This window comes from Sceloporus occidentalis, unplaced genomic scaffold (assembly GCF_023333645.1).
Source record: "Sceloporus occidentalis isolate IW3139 unplaced genomic scaffold, rSceOcc1.0.p SCAF_7, whole genome shotgun sequence".
Classification (NCBI taxonomy): Eukaryota; Metazoa; Chordata; class Lepidosauria; order Squamata; family Phrynosomatidae; genus Sceloporus; species Sceloporus occidentalis.
Genome location: NW_028316987.1, coordinates 69,512,632 through 69,537,710, shown reverse-complemented (window position 1 = coordinate 69,537,710; position 25,079 = coordinate 69,512,632). Strand labels below are relative to the sequence as shown.

The window sequence follows — 25,079 nt, the reverse complement described above, 5'->3', positions numbered from 1 at the left end:
CAGGGATGATTTCTTTCTCTCTTCCTTTGTGGTCTATGAGATTCACTCAACTGGGAATTCCTGTGCCTGCACAAAGCATATTTGGAACCTTCTAGTCTAGCTAGGCAGGTTTTTGGCAGTAGCTCCACCTACCCTCAGCTATCCCCTTGCTGTTCCAGCTCCTTTACTTCAGTTCTTTTTAATCTGCCACATGAAGAGTATCAAGGGCCCTTGGTGTAGTATTTTCCTCAGTTTTTAACAGATTGATTTGGCATGTTTATTGGGGGGGTTTTGTCTCTAAATCCTCAGCCTGGTTTGTCTTTCTCATCCTGGTTATGACTCAGCTTGTTGCAGCTTCTTCTTCTGTGCATAATCCTGGCTTAAGAAATCTCTGGCTTTGAGTTTTTTACTTCACACTATATTGACCATAACTTTATTTATTCAGGATGAGGTCTCTATAGTCATGACTCATTGCCAAGTCCAACCCTCTTCAAGACTCCAGTGTAGTGATTGACTATCCTGACATCAGTACAGTGATCCCTCCACTGGCTCCACAACCCCTGTTGTGTCTCCCCCATTAAGAGTTCAGCGTCAGATGACAAAACAGATATACTGCAGCTGTGCCCTTCTCCAGCTCAATCTGACAGCTACTTAAGTTCTCCAGAGGAGGAAGAGGTAGGAGCGATAGCTCCAAGTCTTCAGGAAATATGAAGGCTTTAGCATTGGGCAAAAACCTAGCCCCCCCCCTGCACAGATGAAGTAATCAGCTGTGCATTGGATCTGAGAAATGTCCTCTTTAAATATGGTCTGCAGGTTGGGTGAATTCCCCATTCATGGCAAGGGGCCATTCCCCATTTGTTTTGTTGGAAACAAAAATGGTTTCTCTCTGTGTGTGTCTACTGTGAAATATGAACCTGGACTGTTGCTTGACTCAGATAACTTGCTACTCCTACATGAACTCTGCTTAGATTTACAACTGTTTGCAATCAGACGCCACAGTGCTCTGCATTCTTTTGCAGCATGAGAGCTGGACAATCCCAGTCTCTGGTCATGAAGGATGCATCAGTGTCAGGATGGGGGCCCACCTTAACTAACTGTTCATACAAGGACTATGGTTGAGAGAGGAGAAAGCTCTGCATATCAACCTCCTGGAACTGTTGGCAGTAGAGAAAGTATTACACTCTTTCAAGATGCTGCTACAGGACAAAGTTGTACAAATACTGTCTGACAACACCACAGTCATGTATATCTTGAACATGCAGGAAGAGACTTGGTCTGCCACTCTGTCACCTGTTTCCTGTGATTTTGGGACTGATTCATTGAGAGAGGTGTGGTAGTGACGGCTGTTCACCTTTCTGGAGAAGGCAGTGTCACAGCAGATACCCTCAACAAGACATCTAATTCAACTCATGTGTGGCAGCTGCATCCCAAAGCTGGAACCAATCTTTCATCAATAGGTTGAATGAGAGCTGGATCCCTTCTCGTCAGAGGACAATGCTCAATGCAGGCAGTACTGCTCCTAGACTCGTCAGTGGAGATTGAATGGAGATGGCTTCCTGTACCACTGGTGAAGCCCTGCAGTGTATGTCTTTTCACCGTTCCTGTTTCTGATAAGGGTGATCACCAAACTGTCAGGACAAAGTCGACTGCAACCTGATCACAATCTGGTATTCCCAGCAGTTGTGGTTCACCCCGTTCCTCCATCTCTCTCTCTCTGTCGTGCTCTGTGTTCAACTTCCTCTCTGACTAAATCTCACACTGTAACAAGACTAGTTCGGACACCCTGACCTCAGCCCCACAAGCTTTGCTGCTTGCTGGTGTAAGAGATGTCACCACTACCAACCACCATCCTTACACCAGGCACTCATATTTCTACCAATGGAAAAAGCTCCAGGATTCCTCCCACCAATTCCTCCTTTGGAGGTCAGTATTGGACAGGTTCTGCACTTTCTACTGTTGCTGTTGACCAAGATACTATCCTATTCTTTGATTTGGTGCTACCTAGCCACAGTTTCCACAAGCTGCCAGCTTCTTGGGAAGCCATCCTGCTTCCTTAATCTACTAATAAAGAGTTTCTGAAGGGCTGCAAGAATCTCTGCCTCCTGGTCAACACCAAGGTAGATTCATCTCTACGGGAAGCCCTTTGCTCCTGTTGCTACTTGTGACCTCTGCTTCCTATCCTGAAAGACTGCCTCCCTGATCGCTATCATGATAGCCAGATGGGCTGACGAGCTCTGTACTTTCCAGATGGATCATCTATATCTCTGTTTCCATCCAGACTGGGCTGTCCTCAGACCTGACGTCACTTTCTTTCTGAAGGTGGTGTCAACCGTCCACCTCAACCAGGACATTGTTCTGCTGTTTTCCTGCTGAATCAGGATTTGGACTCTCAGAGATGCTGGCAATTTCTCGATGTGTGTAGGGCTCTGGTCATATACGTTGATAGGACTGCAGGCTCACAAAGAGTTTTTTCATGCTATTCTAAATAGAAAAAAGTACTATCCTTCTCGTTGCAGTGGTCATCCATCTGGTGTACGAACTGGCTGGAAAGGACCCTCCAGCTCAAATTCAAGCCTATTACACATGGGCCATGGGTGCTTCTTCTGTCTTCCTGATGTGTGGGCCATTTGAGGACATTTGTCTAGACCTTCATAACTCACTACGGCGCGTTACAGACCACCCCTTTGGGGTGGCCTGTAGGCGCACCTTTCCCCGCCGGATTGGGGCCTCAGCGTCCAGAGCGGCAGCCGCTGAGGCCCCGATCCACCGCTTTCCGGGCTGCGGGGAAGCGGCAAAAGGCCCCTTCCCTGCAGCCTGGAAAGGGGTGTCCTTGGGGCTTCAAGCCCCAAGGACACCCCGCGGCAGCGGGGAGAAGGAGAAAGGGGCCATTTGGCCCCTTTGGTCCGCTGGGCGCAGCCATCTGAAGGCTGCGCCCAGCGGACCAAACCAGGAAGGAGCTCCGAAACGGAGCTCCTTCCGGGGTTGCGGAAAGGGTGCCCTAGGCGCCCTGCCACGACCCCAATACTTCACAACCGCGCCGCCTCGTTTGGAGGCGGCGTGGTTGTCACGTATCGATGGCAGCGGCCATGTGGAACGGCCGCCGCCATTTTATGCGCGCAGAGCGCGCACTAGGGTTAGGGGGGTCTGGAAGCACTGCCCCGTCTTAACCCTAGTACGCACTCTGCGCGTACTTTTTAGCCCGTCTGTAACGGGCCTACAAGTGGACTCACAGTCTTGGACTGATTGCAGAGCAATCATTGAAATACCGTGTTTAGAAGTCTCTCTCTCCAGGGTAAACACATTGGCTGTTATGAAGCAAAGTTCTATCTAGGTGCACTCATACACATGGTCCCTGGACCCCATAGATAAATGAAGTTGATGGCTGTGGTTGTGGAAATGTCCTTCTGTCATGCAGAATGCACTTCCCCAAGTTTAAAAGAAAAACTTTAAAAGCCAAGAATTTTAATGGCAGTGCTAATAGTGCTATTCACACCAGTCTACTGTTTTCCATACTGTTTTTTTAAGTGAGCAAATGATGGAATCCAAAGGCTGAATATTCTTAAATGTCACAAGCAGGAGATATTTGTAATATGGACTATGAATGGAGAGTGGAAAGGATCTAGTTCTTGTTGAGTGCACCGATATGTCTTTATCGAATAAATTGTTGGTTTTAATGTGTTTGCCCTTACATTTTAATCATTGCTAACACATTGATATCATACTCCATAAAGCTCTAAATTGGTTTGACCTTCATATGGCAGTTTCCCCCAGGTCTTATTATTGGAAAGCAGCATGTCAGCTAAATTGGCACTGTCAAGGCAAAATTGCAAAGGCATGCTTTTTGTGTGGCCATCAAATGCACATTTAAAAAATACATAGTACCAGTTTTAAAGAAAAATATTTGAGTCTTTGAAAGAGCTAAATAGCTTGATTGCAAGATTATACTTCTAATTGCTACAAAACAAATAATATCTGTACACATTTCTTTTCCCGCCATTTTTGACACATGAAGCCATTGATTCAGTGCTTTCAGAAGCTCCAGTTACCATTTAGCTTTAAAAGCATATACGTAGTATGATGCCCATACCCTAAACCAGTGATGGCAAACGTTTTAGAGACTGAGTGCCCAAACTGCAACCTAAAACCCACTTATTTATTGCAAAGTGCCATGTCCCTCTGACTTTCTAGTAACAAACTCTGGGGAACTTTATGCTGAGGTGATGGCGTGTGTGCACACAGAGAGGGCTCTGAGTGCCACTTCTGGTATTCGTGCCATAGGTTCGCCACTACTGCCCTAAACCTTGAGGCTATATTTTTAAAAAATCTTCTAAAAGTGAAAAAAAAGTTTTTGTTTTTGTGTTATTCTTTTGCACTGAGCTTGTTGCTTGTCTTTTTCAGATAATGATAAATATTGTAAACCACTTCACGAGTAACTAAGGCGGGTTACACACCACCATTTAGTACGTAATGAATACATACTAGGGTTAGGAAGGGGTGGTGCTTCCGCACCCCCCAACCCTAGTACATATTCTGTACGTACAATATGGCGGCGGCCGTTCCACACGGCCGCCGCCATATTTACGTATTGGACGCTGTGCATCTGCACGTGTTGTGGCATCTATGATGTCACGAGTGCGCCCCTGGCGCCTCGCGACATCATAGAGATGCTGTTTAAAGAAGCTCCATTTTGGAGCTTCTTTTTCGGTCCGTGTGGGAGCCGCACGGTGTGGCTGCTGCGGCTCCCGCACGGAGCAAACGGCGGCGGCGGTCTGTAACCTGCCTAAATTTGGTCCCATAGAGCCCACTTATCTCCATTGTTTTCCAAACTGGTTTACAGTTAGAGATTAAGTTTCACTAATAAGACAATAGAAATTGTAACCTGCCAGTAGGGAAACAGTTATGTTTAACTTTTTTTTTTTTTGCAAAAGAACATTTGTCTATGTTTTCCTTGCCATCTTTCAAGTTAGTTCAAATGTTGATTAATCTCCTGTATGGGGATAATTAATGTAGAAGGGGGGAGATGTAGCTAGATGTGGAGGATTGCCAAATGTGGCCATTTGCTGCATAAAGCTACAACAAGCCATAGCTCCCACTATTCAGCTATCTGCAGTACAAGCTAAATATACAGTAATGACACATATGAGGATGTGTACATGTTTTTTGCTATGTGGAAGTACTACCAGAGTAGGAAATCATCATTGGTTCCCTTTGGAGCAGCCCTCAAAATACACAGTTTGCATCAAGTAGAGTTTTAGAGTGAGGGAAGTGGAGTAGTTTCATATGTTGAAGATTAAGTTGTCCAAGGGCTGATACTGCATAAAGACAAGACAGATGTATTAATCATTGCAACAGGAACATTTTCCAGTTTTCTCTATTTCAGAAAAAAATGAAATAGCCAGCAACATGATTACATTCTTTAAATGTAATGGATTCCACGGAGGCTAACACTGCCTCTTCCTTTAGACAGGATGGTTGGGAGAGGGAATAGGAGGAAAGTGGGGGAAATGCTCCATATCATAGTTTATGCTGTCCTGCATCTGTAAGCTCTTCTGCCCCAGGGTTCTTCTGTTGGTGAGTCAAAATAAATAAAATAATAATTTGTCTTGGTAGGAAATACTGCTTGGGAGTTATTTGGTAGAAGGATAACGCTATTTGTGAATGAAGGAACTGGCAATGTTTTTAGGAGCCTTATGTTTTGAGGAATTGGCTATAGAATACTTTTGTATCTGTGAGGAAGTGCTTAAAAATTCTCTGCCCAATCAAGATGGGAATGACTTAGAGCCATGTAACTTACATGCTATTCTGCACATTCAGCACACTGGACACATTATTTCTCGGGTATCTAACCCATTTCCCTGAAAAATTCTGATGTCTGATAAGTGAAATACTGCTCTGCTGCTGCTATCACCTCTGGGATGATTTGAAAATGTCCTTCCTTTCAAACTCTTTTTACAATTTGGCAACAGTAAATAGTCAGATGGAACAAGATCTGGTGAGTAGGGTGGATGGTCTGTGCACTCAACCACTAAATTCTTCAAAATATCCATTGTTTTACCAGCCTTGTGAGCAGGTCCATTGTCCTGGACAAAGTGAACATGCTCAACAGTTTCAGAAGTTGACACTGTTGAAGGTCTCCCAGACCTTGCTGCATCTTCAGTCTCAAAATCTCCATGCTGAAAGTTGGCACACCACTTCTTCATAGGGCAAAGCAGATGGCGCAAAAGGTCCATGATAGGATTGCGCCATCGCCGTTTACCCCAGGACTGTGGCAGCTGCATACGCCTGGCCTTGATCCGGGCTGCCGTCATGGTCCTGAACCTAGTGCCAAAAAGGAGCAGTATTTTACCGCTCCTTTTTGGGCTGGTTCTTTGGCAAAGAGCTGCACTTCAGTGGCTTCTAGCAGCATTCAGGGCAGGTGTCATCTGAACGCCACAGCCCCAACATGGCCTGATGTCAATCCTTTAGGCCATTTCTTTGAGGCCCACAACTGAGTATAATGGGAGCTTGTCATTCAGTGTTTACATCATACACTCATGGATTTCCTTTGGAGATTTTTTCTGCTGGAATAGAAACTTCATGATGGTCTGGACATCAGCACTTGTACACACTTTGCATTGACATGGTTCTATCAGTGATCTGAAAAAAATTCTTAAATTAGAGCTACAGTCCTACAATTGGCAGCTCAGAATACAAAAGAACCCCTTCTGAAGCTACAGAGACAAAATTATGCTCAGATTTGGGAAGTAGGTCAGGCTGAGAACTTTTCAGTACACCCTTATGTGGTGTGTCTGGGCTTGTGAAGACTAATAATAATAATAATAATAATAATAATTTGTTTTATTTATATACCGCTATTCCAAAGATCATAGCGGTGAACAGCAAGTAAGCTAATTAGCCCCCAACAGTCTGGGTACTCATTTTAGCGACCTCGGAAGGATGCAAGCCTGAGTCGAGCTTGGGCCCTTTTGCTGGTCTTGAACTCGCAACCTTGTGGTTTTGAGTGAATGGCTGCAGTACAGGCATTTAACCACTGTGCCACCAGGGCTCTTATACACTACATGTATAAGAAGAGATGTGTGCACAACACCGGATGCAAAAATGAGTCGGACCTTTGAGAGCTGTTAGTTGTCTTGTTTAAAGTTGGTACCAGAAAGCAGTTATTGTTGACAACCAAACTATTGTGGGGATATGTCAGTCAACCAACTGCTAGGTAATCTTGGGAGTAAGTAATAGAGTATTCATGATCACAGACTTCATTAGTCACATCAGCCTGCAATAGTACACAGTTTATTTATCTCACTTTTTACCACCTTAATTAATTTATTTATTTTATCTCACCTTTCCTGCTCTCAACTATTTGTACAATAACCCTGTGAAATAAGACAGGTTAGGAGAGAGTATGACAGGCCCAGGATCAACCAGTGAGTTTCAATCTGCTGTGTTCCAGTCCTTAACCACACAACACCACACAAGCTCTTTAAAGTAGCATGTATAGCAAAGATGTTATCTAAAGGAGATTTATTCCCCCAAACTAATTTATTGGGTTTTTTAACTTACGCCTTTGTATTTCCTTAGTACATTGTTAGCTTTGGAAGAAGCTTTTTTTAATGAATTGTGTGTGCACAGGGGCAAAAAGAAATTTAATTAAATCTGATCAGTTCATATGATCAGTAATATAACATTTCTACACTGTCATATCACGTTTTAGTCTCTTCAGTTATCATATTTCACAGTTTTGTAATGTAGATAGATAACTAATACAAGCTAGTTCATGCCAGTGTATTGATTCTGAAATTTTTTAATGATCTAATGCTCTTACATAAAGAAAAGAGTCTCACTGTTCACAAGTAAGTTGAGCTCCTTGGTGAAGTGCAACCTCTTTGTTATGTTCCCAATATCTAAGTTACATTATACCTTTAAGCTGCTTTCCTACCATTTAATAACTGTCTTAAAGCTTTTTTTAAACAAAAGATAGACTACAAAGATCCAAAACACACTGCAGAAATAATTCAGTTTGAAACCACTTTAACTGCCCTGGCTCAGTGCTAGAGAATCTTGAAAACTGTAGTTTATTGTGGCACCAGAGCTCTCTGACTGAGAAGGCTAAATGTCTCACAAAACTAGTTTCCAGAATTCCCTAGCACAGAGCCAGGGCAGTTAAAGCGGTCTCAAACTGGATTATTTCTGCAGTGTGTTTTGGACCTAACTTACTATCTGGCATGCTGATGTAACCCTGTGAAACAAGCAGTAAGCCATTTTGCCAACATGCAAGATTATTTTGATATTTCATACACTTTTTGACAAATGTCTTTCTTATGAGTAGAAATTTAATAAAATACAAAGTTCACACTGAGTTTTGGACATGCTAGCACACTATGAGCAAATTCAATACCTATGGCTATCTATCCCAAAAAGCATTGAAGAGTAAAAGCATCTGCTTCTAGACACATTTTTAGTTTCTTTGTAATAAAATCTTGTATAAAATATTTGAAAGTAGAAAGTTTTTGGGTGTCTGTATATTATTTATGCCCCCTTTCAACCCACCCCCCGCCTTGGTCTCAGTCCTTCGTCTTCCTCCTATAATTTCCTAAAATTAGCCAAGAGACACATCTGCCTAGGCTACCTTGTAATCTCTAAATCTATATGGGTAAAGAGAATATAAGTTTGGCTTCCTAAGAATTGAATCTTTTGAATGCAGTTACAGTTGTAGATTGTTGGAAGCAGGTGAATGCAGTTGAACACAATTCCTTATTCTTACATTTTCCATGTTGTTTAAAAATGCTGGTGTTTTAAATTGTAACTATGGACAAAACTTTAAGGAACTGTTTCACCTATATGCAAACAGCTTGCTTTTTGTGTAGGAAGCCAATGCTCTGCATACAACTGTTAATAAAGATAATGTTTTTCCCCTCTTTTTCAGTTATTTTTATTTCAATTGCTGCGAGGACTTTCGTACATCCACCAGCGTTTCATTTTGCACAGGGACCTGAAACCCCAAAACCTTCTGATCAGTGACACTGGGGAGTTGAAGCTGGCAGATTTTGGTAGGAAAGCTGTTAATTACAAGATTTTTAAAATAATGCTGTACAAAATGTCAAGAGATCGTGTCCGCAGTTTTCCTCATACTTGTATGTTGACTGTGGTCACCTTAATGGTAGATAAAATGAAACACATAGAAATTGTTTCATTTCCAAAGACAAAAATACCTTTCACGTATATTATCTATATATGTGAATATCTGAAAAAGATGGAGTTCAGCTCAGGAGACACCCTAGCTGTGAGCAAATGATTTAATTTGAAGGGAATAATATGCTAAAGCAAGCATTAACCTATTATTTTCTGCATGATTATAGGCTTATGGTTGTCTAAACAAAATTTTGTATTCCCTTGGAATGCAATAATAATAATAATAATAATAATAATAATAATAATTTAAGCATATCTATGATACTGTTTGGTCATCTTTTTGTTGGTGGCTTGTATTTTCCAGCAGTAGCATATTCTTGCTGTCAGTAGCAGGAGTTTTCACCTTTATAAGTGTTTTTAATAAAAAGAAGAAAAGCAAGGGGATGTTTTGAAATCATGATTATCATATAGAATACAAAAGCTTATAGAATTTTTAAACATGATAAATGTAGGTAGTTCATTTGGGTGCACTTAGTAATGCCAATAAACAATCTGCTCTTCTCCTAGGATAGGTTTATCTTTCAGCTATAATAAATACAAGAAAGACTTTTCATCCCCAAAGGAGAAGACCTTCAGATTTGGTTTCCAAAAGTCAACAATACATAGTGCAATCACATTTTTAATTTAGTATCAAGACATGCTTTATCTTTAGTATATTTCATCTCCTCGGGGATAAGAAATCAAATACACAGAGCTAGACTTTTGGGAAATCATTGTAGTTAGATAAACATGCTATGGGGAAATATTCTTGTCGCCCCACTGTTTTGAAGCTGATGGATTCTTAATTGTGGCTAACAATCCACTTCTCTCATAATTCTGGACACTACAAGATACAGACCAAAAGTTATTTTATTGCTGTGAAATGTACTGCAGCTCATTTGGCACCTATTGAAGGGAAGCAGGCTGCAGGCCAGGTTATTAATAAAATTTAAAAAAAATTAAATTTAAATTTAAAATATTTGGTAAATAAAACTACAATACTTTTTACCTTTGTTTGAAGTAGATCTAAATAGTTATTTTTTCCCTATTACTACTAATACTAGACATAAGTTTTAAAACAGGTTGGGAAAGCTTTGGCCCTTTAGATACTGTATTCATGAATTAGAGCTTCAAGCATCCCTGGCCATGGACCCTGGTACTTAGGCATGATGGGAGCAGGAATATAAAACCATCTGGAGGGCTTCATCTTTTTCATCCCTGTTAGATGTTCTCACTATGTTAAAGAGAAGTAAATTTTATTTACAATAAGTAAATAAAACTGATCTGAATGTGAACTTGATATTTCTCTTTTAGCAAATGCAATATGCTAGCTATAAAAAAAGAATGAAGTCTTTCTGGATTATGTTACAAACTATGCAATGAAACTTGAGCTGCAGAACTAACTTTCTTAGATTTTGCTTTACAGTTTCTAAACATGATTGTATGTAGACTGAAAGTCTCTAGAGCATTGGGATATGGCTGTTACTGTGGTTCTCATTGGAATGAACAGGGAATTGGAAACTTTTTAGCGTTCTTTTACGAAATAGAGATGATAAGGTTTTTCTCATTTTTGTTTCAGTGCCAGAATGTATTTATGAGCTGTATGTAGTAGGAGAAAACTGGAAAGTGAAGCAAGCATCAAAGGAGTTGATGAGTTTGAGGGGGAAAAGGTTTTCCAACGTGTTTTCTTGCAAGGCTTCTGCCTCAATCAATTTTGCAATGTATTGGTTCATATATAACATGGTCTTATGGAGGGGGGGGGGGGGGAAGGGAATCTGCTTTTCTAGAAATACATTGAAAATTCCAGTCCAACAGGGCTGCAAATTAAATGTTTCAACAAAATTTGAGTTTTATAAATGTTTACATATTGCAAATATATAATATTAAACATGAATTTATATTATTCATTACATGTTAAGAGTTTTTCAAGAACTATTCATTTAGTAAAGAAAACTGATATCTGAGATGCAATTAAATATGAAACATTTTAAAGGTGATGGGCATGGTCCTATTTGCATTTACAGACATAATTATACTACCCTAAAAAGATGTTTAGCCCTAAAGGATGAAATGAATGTTGTCTAACTGCTAGATCAAAAGTGTGTATATAGATACATTAGTGAAGAATTCAGTTTAGAATGCTGCTTACAGTTAGTATTTGAATCAAACAATATACTTTAGATTTTTGTTTGTACCTGAGTGGACATTTTTGTAATAGATCATGACTATCTCTTGAGAGTCTCATGTGATACAGTAAATACAAACCTGGAATTAAAAACTCATATATCACTAGCCAACTACCAGCTCCAGAATGTAAGAATCTCACTACATGATGTAACTGTATTTCATAATTCGACTGGACTGGTGTTTCCCAAACTTTGGTCATCCAAAGTTTGGTGGCCTATGCAGATAGGCAGGATAGCATGAAAGCCTTTGCTATCCTGTCCCAGGTTCTTCTTTTTTTTGTAAATTACTTTGTCTTCCATTTTGTAGATTATACTGTACAGTTTTATAATACACAACTTAAATATCCCATTCATTATTTGATCACACACTCTTCTCCAATGAGATTAATTTATCCATATTTAACCTTCGCTTTTTTAAAATTCTAATATCTTTATCCCTTTGCATTCTGTGATCTATTTAAACCAATCTTTTCTGTTTCAGTGTACCTTTTCTTTTGGCTTTTGCCAAAGATGACCAGCCTCTCCAGTCATGAAATAATTTTTGTTTTATCATTTTCATTTTATCATATATGTGTATTTGAGAGAAGTGAGCCAAGTCCCCCCTCCCCACCCCGAATTATTTCATTAAATGAATAGATTGCTTGCTGGTTAGCATTTTTTCTTTGGGCCAGACAATTTCCAGTTGCTCTCTCTCCATTAGAAACATGACACAGGAATGAGAGCCTATCATTTTGCTACAGTTCTGATGAAAAAAAAAAGGATGGAAGTATGTTCTGTATATTGGTTTATATCCTGTTGTTGGGCATAGATGAACAGTGTCTAGGTGTTGTTACTACTAGTTTATTTTACTTTGTAAGGGGCAATTGCATGTACTAGTCTTGCTTGCTTCTGGCAGTTTGTACCTGAATAAAGTTCTTTACAATGCAAGTGTGCACACGTATGCAGGTATACTCAGAAATAAGTAAATATGGGATTGAATGTTTAACATAGTTGTCAGTTCTATCCCAGAATGTCTTTCTTATTTTTCACCTACATTTACTTCTGTTGAATTTGTCATGTGTACCCATCTATTTCCAGTTCAGAGCTTTGTTAATTACTTTGCAGTTAACCCTGAACCCCTAAGAAGAATAAATTTGCTATGTTGGAATACTTTACTGCATCACATTTGCACATTTGTGTAATTAGTTGAAGTCATCTTCATAGATAATATTTACATGACAACAAATAACTTTCATTAAAGGAAAAGGGACCGCTGAAGTAGATCTGCTTTTTAATATTAAGCACTATGTCGTTTTTTAAAAGGACAGATATTATTGATTTAATAGCAGACTTCTTTTTGCCCGTATACTCTTTTAAAATACTGCATCTAGAGCAAAAAGCTAGCAGAACATATTTGGACTGGACTAGGTGTTTGCAAAAAAAGTTCTGTGTTTTCATTAAGTAGAAAAAGCATTGATTTCATCCAGGTCAATGCTTTTAGTTAAGTCCCATATAGAGCACAGCACAAGACATGACTATTGATAATAACATATTTTAAAAGGGGGTGCAGCTGACACACTAACCAGAATTCATAAGATAACCCAGATCATATAAATCACATGAATATAGAGACACTGCAGTTTTACTAAGACAAGAACAGATATTGCATTTATGGTTAACTGAGCAATTTGTCAATGGCTTGTTCCATCCCCCCCACCCCTGTTTTGAACTGCAACTTATTAGCCTTACCCAGATTTTGGAAAAGTTAATTTTTGCACTACAACTGCCATGGCCAACAAAAGTAGGCAGCACTTCTTCTTCTTCTTCTTCTTCTTCTTCTTCTTCTTCTTCTTCTTCTTCTTCATATTATTATATGCTTCAAGTCATCCATGGAAACTCACCAGGTCACCTTGGGCAAGTCACACACACTCAGCTTCAGAGGAAAACAATGGCAGACCCCCTCTGAACAAATCTTGCCAAGAAAACCTAGTGCTAGGGTCGCTTTAGGGTCACTATAAGTCATAGATGACTTGAAGGTACACTACAGCTGGTCCTAGAGTATTTCTAATTGGTAATCTGCGCCTTTCCTTCCTGCCATTAGCATTCAGAGAAGCAAAGGCAAACTGAGATGACACTGATCTTTGCTAGGTTTGATGATCAGGTCAAAGAATCATTTAGTAGATTAGTTTATAGAATAAAACATTGCTGGCTTTAGAGAATAAAGTTGTTGTTGTTATCATTTCTGACTTGTGACAACCCTATAATGGGTTTTCTTGGCAAGTTTTGTTCAGAGTGGGTTTGCCTTTGCCTTCTTCTGAGGCCAGGAGAGTGTGGCTTAACCTAGTCCAACACTTAAATCATTACCTCCCCCCCTCATAGCCCACCATCAGCAGTTTTCTGGATCTGAGGGTCTTCAGAGGGAATGAAATTATTAAAACTATTATCAGATGCTAATGACTTGAAAACAATGCATTTTCTGATGAGCAGGTGATTGTCATAGTGCTCCAGTCTGAATGCTCATATATCAACTGCCAGACAGGCATACAGCTCCTTTGTGCCTTTATTCACAGTGTGAGCAGCCAAATGAGAAAGTAGATCCATAATCACAGGTTCATGTTTCATCCAAGTTAAGAAATAGAAATTGCCACATTCAAACACAAACAGGATCAGAAACCATGGTTTGAAACTAGCTTAGGATTCTGGTTGTTCTGTACCAGAAACTGTAGCTGCCTTGATAAAATAGCTGTATACCTAGGCCTATATTTAATTGTTCATCCCAGCTAGTGTAAATCTGTAGAGTCAGTTGCTAAATGGCAAGCCAACATTTGCTGAACAAAGGCTGGACAACTACCTGCTGAGGATGCTTTAGAAGGAGATTCTTGCATTGATCAGGGGGATGAATCTGATGGCCCATAGGAGCCCTTCCAACTCAGTGATTCTATGATTAACATTTATTTAAATCCTGCTGATTTGATTTATATTATCTAGTTGAAACAGGCAATTATCCAACCCTAGTTTTTCATATGTAGTCACTGCAATCTTTGGCGTATTGCTACAGATTGTCGTTTGGTGATTCAAATCCAGCAGGAAATATGGGAATGCTCAACATCCTAAACAGCCTTCTACTAACTTGTACCAATACAGGAATGCTCTTCCAAGTCACAAGCAGGAATTAAGACAGTCACCCTCTTGAAACATAAATGTATCGTATTTACCCTTTCTGAATTCACAATATAACAAAGTTTACCAAGATCATGGTAATTTTATTATTTGAAAATCTATTTGTGAATGGTTTCTAATTTGGAGTATGCATACAGGGTAAAACAGTTAAAAAGGTACATGTAATCATAGTTTTTAAAACTATGAAACAGTGTCTGTGTGATTCTAAGATCAAAAAGGAATGCCCTGACTTGAATAGCTAGTTGTTTTGGATGATTGTAAAGTGTTCACTTTCATGAACATTGAAAAACTAATATATAAAGCTAGATAGCAAGTGTTCCAAATGGATTACTACTGAATAGTGAGTACACGTTGCAATCTATACTTAGCACAGATTGAAATCACTACTCGGTATGTAACCTTGTGTTGAACATTTGGAGGAAAAATGTGGCTTTAACCACATTATTTATGTGCTTAAAAGATTGGATATGGCACACTGAAGGGAATTTAATTGGCATTAAATGATCTTGATTATGCATTGTCAGTAGCATTTTCAGCATGAAGGAAGTACACAAAGGAAAACATAAATAGCACAGCTCCTTCACCTACTATTTTGTAGAGGTTTTATGTTGGGTTTATGGTAGGCTTGATGATTAGGTGATGTGCCTTGACTTTTAACAACTGCCTCATTGTTGTCTTGTTACTGTAAAGAATTGAGTTGTAGCAGCAGGGTGCCTTTTGGGTGACCTTTTTATCTTTTAGAAAGAGCAAGATCTGAAAGACAGTTCACAGGATTATCATGAAGCTATCCATATAAATCTGTCTTCAAGCCACAACTGAGAGCAAATATTATATGCTCACCTGGCAATCTTTTTCCATTACCTTTTGACTTTATGTTCGTTGCTGCTCTTAAAATTAAAAGTTCTGATGATCACCAATACAAGCAGGGCTGACTTTCGAAAGAAAGAATGTGCGGCTTCCTGTGGTGTAACCATGGAAACAAACAAGGAATCCTCAAACAATGTGATGGCACATGCTGTGCTAATTAATCCTGTCCTACAGCTTTCTCCCAGTAGGAGGAAGCAGTTAGATAAATTTTGCATGAGTAAGCATGTTTGGATGCATAAACAACATGAAGTATGTCTCCATGTCTAGGTTATCCGTCAAAAGATGGGAAAAGCCAACAATGATATGTCTTTTTGTGTGCCTTCAAATTGCCTGTCTTATGGTGACCTCATGAATTCCATAGGGTTTTTTTAGCCAAGGGATACTCGAAGGTGGCTTTGCCCGTTTCTTCCTCTGAAATATACCCTACAGCACCTGGGACAGCAATGATGACTGTCTTTCATTTATAGCTTGAGTACCATGCTTTTTTCCAAATTTTTAATAGTACAGTAATATTATAATTTATAATTTATTTTATAATTGGATCTTTAGACTGTTGGCCTGAGGACAACTGCCTCATTTCTCTTAAAACTCCCAACTAGAATAAGCATGTTGAATCAGTTTGATGTACCTATGTGTTGACTCACCATGTGATGCTGTGTCCTTACTCTAGTTGGGACTACTAACAGGATTTAGGACAAAATATTGATTTTTTTAATAAGCTGATCTGGGAGCCTTTTTCGGTTCATGAGTGGGGTTTAAATGGGGCTTAATACATATGCAGTTGTATCCAGATTCCAATAACAGGCTTCTGTGTTTCTGACTTTTTGTTGTTGTTGATTTTGTTGTAATTCATGAGTAGCATGCATATGCAGCCCTCAGTTCTGGTGAATTTGGAGCTGGTTTTATAAGATTCATGGCTCCAGCAAGCCTGATTCAGGATACTTGCAGTGTTGTTTAGGCACCTAGGAATGGGAGAAAATGAAAGGAAACTTCATGCTTAGCCTTTCCTGGTGTGCTGCTGGGAAGATGTCAGCTAGCCCCCAACCTGAGTGCTGTATTTTACAGCTATATATGACAGTGAAACAACTGTAGATGAGGGAGCACCACTTAAACTTTATGTTCCACCATTCCCAATACAGAACAGGATTCCTGATAACATGGAGGCTTTGACCTGGAACTAACCCATCTGTATACCTTCCTATTCAGCACGAGAAGGTCATGAGCAGAGAGGGTGGGCTTAGCATCTACAGGATATAGAAGATAGGGCTGGCACACACCCTTGTCTCTTATACATTTTGCAGTATCTGGTTAAGGCATAATGCCTGATAAAAAGGAAGGGTGAAGTGCTGAATATAAAGAAGAAAATCCTATATTTACTAAAATAATTAGTCCTCCCTCTTGATATTTTATGAATTGTCATTTTGTTAATGATGTGCTGAAAGATAATTTAACACACAGGCAGCAGAAGCAAAATTTCAAGCACACTTGTGTGCAACATGGTATTTAATGATCTAAAATAGTCTTTGTTTCTATAAATGCTTATTCCTTGTTTATGTTTGTATTTACCCTATAGGACTTGCAAGAGCCAAATCTGTCCCCAGTCATACATATTCTAATGAAGTGGTTACCTTGTGGTACAGACCTCCTGATGTCCTCTTAGGCTCAACAGAATATTCCACTTGCCTTGATATGTGGTAAGAGTGCTTTGCTTTTACAGGATCCTTGTTAGTTTGGCTTTGAGATGTTTTGAAAAACAGTGCGTTTGATGAGCTAAGGCTACATTACTGTATACAGTATACAGTAGGAATAAATTCCATTGAATTTAATTTTAAGTAAAAGTACATGGTTTGTTCTTTAAGATTAAAAAGCAGAGTCTACACCATTTGTAGATGTACATTGTCAGATACTGTTCCCCAAAGAAATCTTAATATCTCCAATAGCTAGTTATTAGTGTCTTTGCATATGAATACTTTATATACTCATGTATACGTCTAGAAATTTTAGTCAAAAAAATTGATAGAAAAAACCTGAGTCAACTTATCCACAGGTCAATGTAAGTACTATACTTTAACTCTTATTTTAAAAAAGGAACCATCCTCTGGTGTAAGCCAAGGGTGTAATTTGTTCTGGAACCACTGACTGCCCTCTACCATCTCATCCATCCAGCCTTTAGTGTGAACACAAAAGTTATGCTTGCTGGAATTTTGTAAGTTCTTTGACATTGTTTTCCTTTGCTTCATCATTTAGATCTTTATTACATGCCCCTACATTTTACCGTCACTTATCCACAGGTCATATAATAATCCATAATTTTGCCCCAAAATCCTGCCCTCGATTTATTCATGAGGTCAACTTACAGCCAAGTATATATGGTAGTTATGCATTTCAAGCAAGTAGTGTGACCACTTATGCTGTCTTTTGTTGGACTAATCCAATCTGGAAAAAAATTGCACCCTAATAAACACTTGGAGAGAACTAGACAAAAGCCATTGGAATATAATTCTGTGAATAAAGTAAACATGATGACAAAAGCAGCATCGCCCAGCTCATCCTTTTTACTTTGCTAGATGCTCCTTGCCCATTTGTAATACTTGCCACGGTAGGATAAACCATAGGATACCTTTGTTCTTTTCACTCGAAATTAAACAAACAAAAGTAGTGGTAGATTTCAGACAGCATGTTGAACTTCACCTGGTATTTCGGTAATGTGGTTTTAGGGCTCTTGCCTCCAGCCATTGGTAGATTCTATTTTATGTTGTTTGATATGCCTTGCTATCTTTGGCCTTTGTATAGGTAGTGGATGACCAAGTTTTTAGGAAATTCAGATCACTATGCATGGAATGGAGTCTTCTTTTCACCTTTTTACCATTATAAAACTCAAAATATTTTACAGCAAGCAATCAGTATAGGGTGAAATAAACACGGTCCATTTCTGTAGAAAGAAAGGAAATATAGGCGGGATACAGACTGCCCAAAAAGGGTGGTCTCCCGCCACCCTGGTTTGCTCCGCGAGGGAGCCGCAGTGGACAAACCACACAGCTACATTGCGGAACAAAAAGAACCCGCAAAAAGCGGGGTTCTTCTTGTGGCGCATTTGTGACAGCACAAGGTGCCAATGGCGCACATGAGACATCACAAAGGTGCCGCAATGTTTGGACGCTATGTGCGCGACGCATCAAAATGGCGGCACCCGTGTGTATAGGGAACCGCCATTTTGACGCCCCTGCCACGTGCTGGGGTGAGGCCGGTATGGACGCTACATCCTCAGCCAACCCCTAGCACATGACGGGGGCAGCGCAAAGGCGCATTTAAATCGGGCCAAAGTCAGGTCCAACTGTATAAATTTACTCCACTCATAAAGTCATAGAGCTTGGGATGCAGAATTTAACAGAAGAGGAGATGTGACTAAGGCTTTGCTTATTGCAAATTTCCCCCAAATACACCTTTCTAGACAGATTTATCACAGCCATGCATATTTCCTATATTGGAGCTCCTCTGCAAATTTGCAAGGAAGCTAGGCTGAGGATAGGAGGAAGTTCTGCATTTTGCACCTTACTTGCTGTTCTGATTGGATCGACATTGTTTTTTAGGTACGCAATGGAGTTAGCTTTGCATTGTTCATTATACACAATGGAGTTTGCTTTGCATTGTTTTTAGGGGCGTGTCCCCAAATTTTTGCTGCTAGTTATGTTTCTATCATTGTGATGTTCTTGACATTCTTTGTGACATCATGGAAAAAATAGAAATAGTTTAATTAACCTCTGTGTATATGTGTGTGTCTGTGTCTGTGTGTTATGTGCCTCCAAGTCTTTTCAAATTATGGTGACTCTAAGTTGAACCTTTCACTGGTTGTTTTTTTTTTTTTTTTTGGTTATGGTTTTGTTTTGTTTTTTGTTTTTGTTTTGTTTTGTTTTTTTCATTTTTTGGTAAAAATTGTGCAGAAGAGTTTGCCTTTGCCCTTCCCTGAGGCTGAGAGAATGTGACTTGCCCAAGATCTTGCAATGGGTTTCCATGGCTGAGCAGCAATTCAAACCCTGGTCTCCAGGGTAGTAGTACAACACTCATACCACTTTACCATGCTGGCTCTCTTAGTGAAATAAATTTTGATAAAAATTATTTTCACATTTAAAAAATTTTCACATATAAAGTTTGAATGCAAAATTCAGAGTTCCAGCAGGAATGCAGCCTTACATTTTAAGCAGTTAATTGAGATGCTCTAAGAAGTATGAGATAAATATATTTCTAAAATGAAGTCTGTGGTGGGGGAAAAAAATCAGGATCAATGACAGATTCCTTCCCAACACCATATATTACCACTGCCAAGGTGAAAACTGGTTCTAGCTGGAGGACATAAAAAGAATGTCTTTAATAACGGACATGAAATATTGATGTCCCATGATATAGGACCTTTAACACAAGTCAAAAAGATATACAGGGTGCTTTTCAAGAGTAACACTTTGTTCCAGGTGAAAAATGAGTCAGTACTGATTGCATCTATCAAATATATGAATCCAACAAAATGACAAATAATTTATCTTCTGAAAAATACTGAGCAATCATAGGTTGAGGCTACAGTCGTGAACTTACAGGTCATATAGATGCAAGATGGAAAGTCTTTTCTGTGTGTCTCAGTTGACACACATAGTGAACTGTGCAAAATAGATACATCTAGTGTATCAGATACTAAACTCTTATGGAAGTGTTCACTGATTTGGCTAGAACTGTTCCTTATAATATGGTTAAGATAATATTACCGCAGCCTGTAGTGTTTTAAATGTATTTTGCTAAATGTATTTTTGTCTATAATATGTTTGCTTATCTTAAAACTTAGACAGTAAGTTTGTAGTAGCCTACAATATCGTATATATGTGTCTGCTTGTTCATATAGAGTATAAATAATGGAACATTGGTATGAATATGTTTGCTGGGTCTTTGGAACATAATAAAGAATTGTTGTTGTTGTGAATATTTCTTTCCTGCATCCTCATACCAAAATAATAATAATAATAAAATAAATGAAGGTGGCCAATAAAGGTAAAACCATTTTATTAAGACAAGGAGCATGCACGTGGCAGCAAGTGGATAAGTAAAGCGATACACATTGGAATTATGCACAGAATAACATGTACTGGATATATATTTACAATGGGTAATGGTGACTGATTATCAGTTAAGAACTGAACTAGGATTGATCTACAGTGGGCCCTCCGCATTTGCTGGGATTAAGGATATAGTACCCCTATGAAAGCGGCCCGATTTGGCGGGGGGGATGCAAATAAAAAACACTATTCCTAGAATATTTCTAGGAATCTCTAGGTCCTCCAGTGCAACTTTTGGCAGAAGTCACTGAAAATTCTTTGCCCTCCTTATCTTTTAAATGACCAGTTATTGTTGGTTTTTGGTGGTCTTCTACTGTCACAGCTTCCATCCAGCCTTCTGTTGCAAAATTATTCACCTCTTTTATCTCTTTGAAAGAGCCAAGGTGGCAGTGTGGTGTGACTGTTGAACAAGGATACTAGGAGATCAAAGTTCAAATCCCCACTCAGCCTTGGAAACCCACTGGGTAATCTTGGGCAAGTCATACTCTCTCAGCCGCAGAATGAAAGGCAACATCCCTCTGAGTATGAAATCCCCATGATAGGTTTGCCTTAGGGTCGTCATAAGTCATAAGTTACTTGAAGGCATAACAGCCACAAAATCTCTTTGATCATGTGATTCATCTACTTAAGTTATTGGACTGGTGTCCCAGTCCATTCCTGGATTCTGTAGAAGTGGCTTACATGTCTTCACACAATCTTTGCTTATTAAACTTCACCACATTCGCTCTTCTACTCTCTGAAACTCATCTCCCCGTTTCTCCTTGCTGTCCCGATGCCTGAATTGCTTTCCAAGTACCTTCCTAAAATTCATCTTTTCCATGAGGCATTTTGATCAACTTGATAGTCCCTTCAGTGTATTGCAATTATGCTAAACATAACTGAAATAAGACATTATTGCTCTGCTTACTTTTGCCCACATTATCCCCATTCCTGTGGCCATATTAGAATGTCATGACCTTGGACTAGGGGCATGTCACACCAGTTCTTTGTAAAGTGACATATACATAGGAGGGGAAAGGAAGGTGGCACTGGCATTGGTGATGCTGATATAATTATCATCACAAAGCATAGTGAGAGGTTCAAGCAGAAAAGGAAACAAACAGCTTTCTGACTTAACTGCTTGTCAGCTTTACACAACATTCACACATGGTTTGGATGAGAAATTTGCAGTGTTGCATTGTCTAGCATTTCTACTTGGATGGAAGTTACTACTTGCATGGATGGGGAAATTAATAGACAGAAAGCGTATCTGTCTCTCCCAGCTCCCTGTAAAACAATCTAACCATCACAAATGTACACAGCTCTTTGCTTGTTTTTCTTAACAAGAAAAATGAGGTGGGGCAGGGTGAAATCAGCAGGCATGAAATTTATAGTGAATAGCTTCTAGTAATGTATCTTGGTGAATTGAAAAGGAGGCAGAAAGTGAGTAAAGTCACAAATAGTGAAAAGGAATACAAACATTAACCACTGGACAGTGTCTGGGAAGCAGGTGCCAGTAGCAGCAAGCTATTTATACACTTCATTTGTTGTTGGAGGGCACTGGGAGAGTAACCAAAAGCTAATGATTCATGTACAATATTAATGTTCTCCAGCTTTCACTGTAAATAGCCACTGGCCATTTAAAAATATTAATGAAGATGTACATGTATTAGTGGTGGTAGCTAGAAATGCTAGTCAATATGGGACGTGCTGTGATTTGCTACTGTTAGCATACAGTAGAATTATATGCTGTTTGTATTAAGCAACATGGAACTACATCAGTGCACTACTGGTATAGGGTCTATTATTTGTTCTTAACATTGCTATGGCCTCAAATTATATTGGACTCAAACTTCTATTATCCCCAGCCAGAATAGCCAATAAACAAGGCTTGTGGGAGCTGCAATTGCACAAATTTAGAGGGCCACAAGTTCTCCATTCTTGCTATGAAAACATATTTCCACAGAATAGGTGGAGTAAATAGTTGGATTAGGATTAGCTTAATGCTCCTCGACATAATGAACATCTATCTGTACAGACATGTAGAGTGTGATGCACAGATGCATCCGTGTGCATGTCGCTACCATTGAATAATGTGGGCATGGCCATCTGCAGTTTCTGCCATCTGTGGGGAGGGGGAGAACAGAGCCCCTGCAACTAGGTGGGATCCAAGAGCTTCTGCAGCTGTGCCACAATCACCTTAATCCAAAGGACTATAACTGGCTGGTGCTTGGTATAAGTCTCTGGGTGCAAGGCAGTCTGTTTCAGAGGCTGTCATACAAGTTGGCACCACTTCCTCACATAGGGATACACTGACCACCTCCTGGAGCCAGCAACAAACTAAGCCCCCACGGCCAGCTTTAACTTTAAAAATTAGTGCCAAAAGGACATGTGGTTGGCCACATCACTGAAAGTGTCTTGTCCTCATCCTTAGGCTCCATCTATTGAAACTGATCCCACAAAACAGGGTAAGAGAAATAAAATAAGTGAATAAATAAATAAATATGTCTCATATCAATAATATGTTGCATTGCATACCTCATAAAGATTTAGTTCACATTTGGTGTCAGGATTGCTTTGGAGATGTGTATGTTTGCAATCCGCCACACATGATTTAGTTTTTCAATCTTAACTACTGTTCATCTTTAATACACTGTTAATTTCCTCTGCTTTTCCATTTTGCTCGAACAGGGTTTCAGTAGGGCATTTTAAAGGAAATACTATCCTATAGGTTCAGAAGATGTATGCCACACTGAATCTAGTGGTACTTATATAAATATTGACTTTCCCGTTTCCCTTCATTTCCCATTGATTCAATGTGTCTAGTCTAGGTGGGATTAGCAGTTCCAGTTAGATCTGTGTGACTGTATTATTAACTAAACTGCCCTAAATTTCCCCTCCCCCATTTTAAGATATTACATGTAACTGTGGCTTCATAAAATTTATCATTATAGAATCATAGAGTTGGAAGAGACCACAAGGGCCATCCAGTCCAATCCCGTGCCATACAGGAACACACAATCAAAGCACTCCTGACAGGTGGTCATCCAGCCTCTGTTTAAAAACCTCCAAAGAAGGAGACTCCACCATACTCTGAGGGAGTGTGTTCCACTGTCAAACAGCACTTGCTGTCAGAAAGTTCCTCCTGAGATTTAAGTGGAATCTTTTTCTGTAGCTTGCATCCATTGCTCCAGCCTCAATATGACACCCTTTAAAATACTTAAACAGGGCTATTATATCTCCCCTTAACCTTCTTTTCTCCAGGCTAAATATATCCAGCTCTCTAAAATGCTCCCCATAGGGCATGGTTTCTAGTATGGGTTTTATCATCATCATCATCATCATCATCATCATCATCATCATCATTTATTTATTTAATTTATAGCCAGAAAGACCTCCAGACCCATGGATCTTGTTGAAATTGATGGTTCAGTCTTTTGAGAACTTCCACACTTTGAATAACGGGTCATACTGATTGTCAGTTGAAAAGGTTACTGGACAGTGTAGGGAAAAGTTGATTGTAGCAATATGATACTTTATAGCTGGAGTTCTGAATCTCCACTTTACATTATAGTTAAAGCCAGCGCAGAAAGCATTGAGTATGCAGTGACTTTAACCTTTGTGTAGAGAGGCTCTGTCTGTGCATGCTATTCATAGACTTGGTGTTTATCTTGCAGCATTCCATTGGGATAGCTACAGCTTGGTGCTAACAGATAAGAACTTTGTCATGCATCGGAAGTCAGAGAAAAATATTTTTACAGTGCTTGTCCAGTGTACAAAAGTGTGGGTGTCAGAATAGTGTATGTATGCATATGTCTTGATTCCTGTCTAAAAAGAGATACCACTTTATTTCATTTTCAGGTTTTATTATTTACTTTATTATTGGGTTAAAGTATTTCTGTATCACTATCCAGCCCACAAGAGCTCCCAAGGTGATGAACAAATTGAAACCAATAAAATTATAAATACAATACAAATAAAACAAAAACATTTTAAGAACACATTAAAATATTCTTTAAAAACTCCTAAAAGCAGTCTAAAGCAATCTTAGAATCCAGTTAAAACAGCAATTTCAAACATTGAATGCCATGTAGAACAGTGCTGCTTTGATTGCCTGCTGGGAACTCAAAAGAGGTGGGGCCAGACCAATTTCCTTGGATAGAGTGTTCCACAGTCAAGGTTCAGATCACACGATCCAGGCTGATCTTTCAGCTCTGGCCCCAGATGGTAGCATAGCACTGTAGCAGTAAGTGAGTCAGTAATTCATTCAAAATGTAAGATGCTTAATTCCTTGTTGTCTTACAGTAGAGATAACTAGCATCTATGTTTACACAGTTTACCTTTTAGTTTACACAATGACTCCAAATCCACTAGAGTTAGATGAAAAATTAACCAACAGCAAATAGCAATAGCATTTACATTTCTATACCGCTTCCTAGTCAATTCAGCGCACTCTAAGTTGTTTACAGTCTCCCCCACCTGGGTACTGATTTTACCGACCTATGAAGGGATGGAAGGCTGAGCCAACCTGGAACCCCTTGAGATTGAACTCACAATTTTGTGGCTACAGTACCAGCATTTATCCGCTGCACTACCAGGGCAAAAACCAAGAGTTTTGTGTACACAAAACTCCAATTTCTGATCA

At 39.4% G+C, this 25,079-nt stretch overlaps 1 protein-coding gene across 5 annotated transcripts in view; it reads left to right on the top strand.

Annotated features, from left to right (window-relative positions):
* Positions 1-25,079, top strand: part of CDK14 (cyclin dependent kinase 14) — a 286,357-nt gene that overhangs the window by 150,993 nt on the left and 110,285 nt on the right. For all 5 annotated transcript variants that reach the window (XM_089533256.1, XM_089533258.1, XM_089533257.1 and 2 more), the window contains 2 exons: positions 8,900-9,023; positions 16,930-17,050. In XM_089533256.1, the coding sequence (XP_089389382.1) occupies positions 8,900-9,023; positions 16,930-17,050 (245 nt within the window). The remainder of the gene's footprint in view (positions 1-8,899; positions 9,024-16,929; positions 17,051-25,079) is intronic.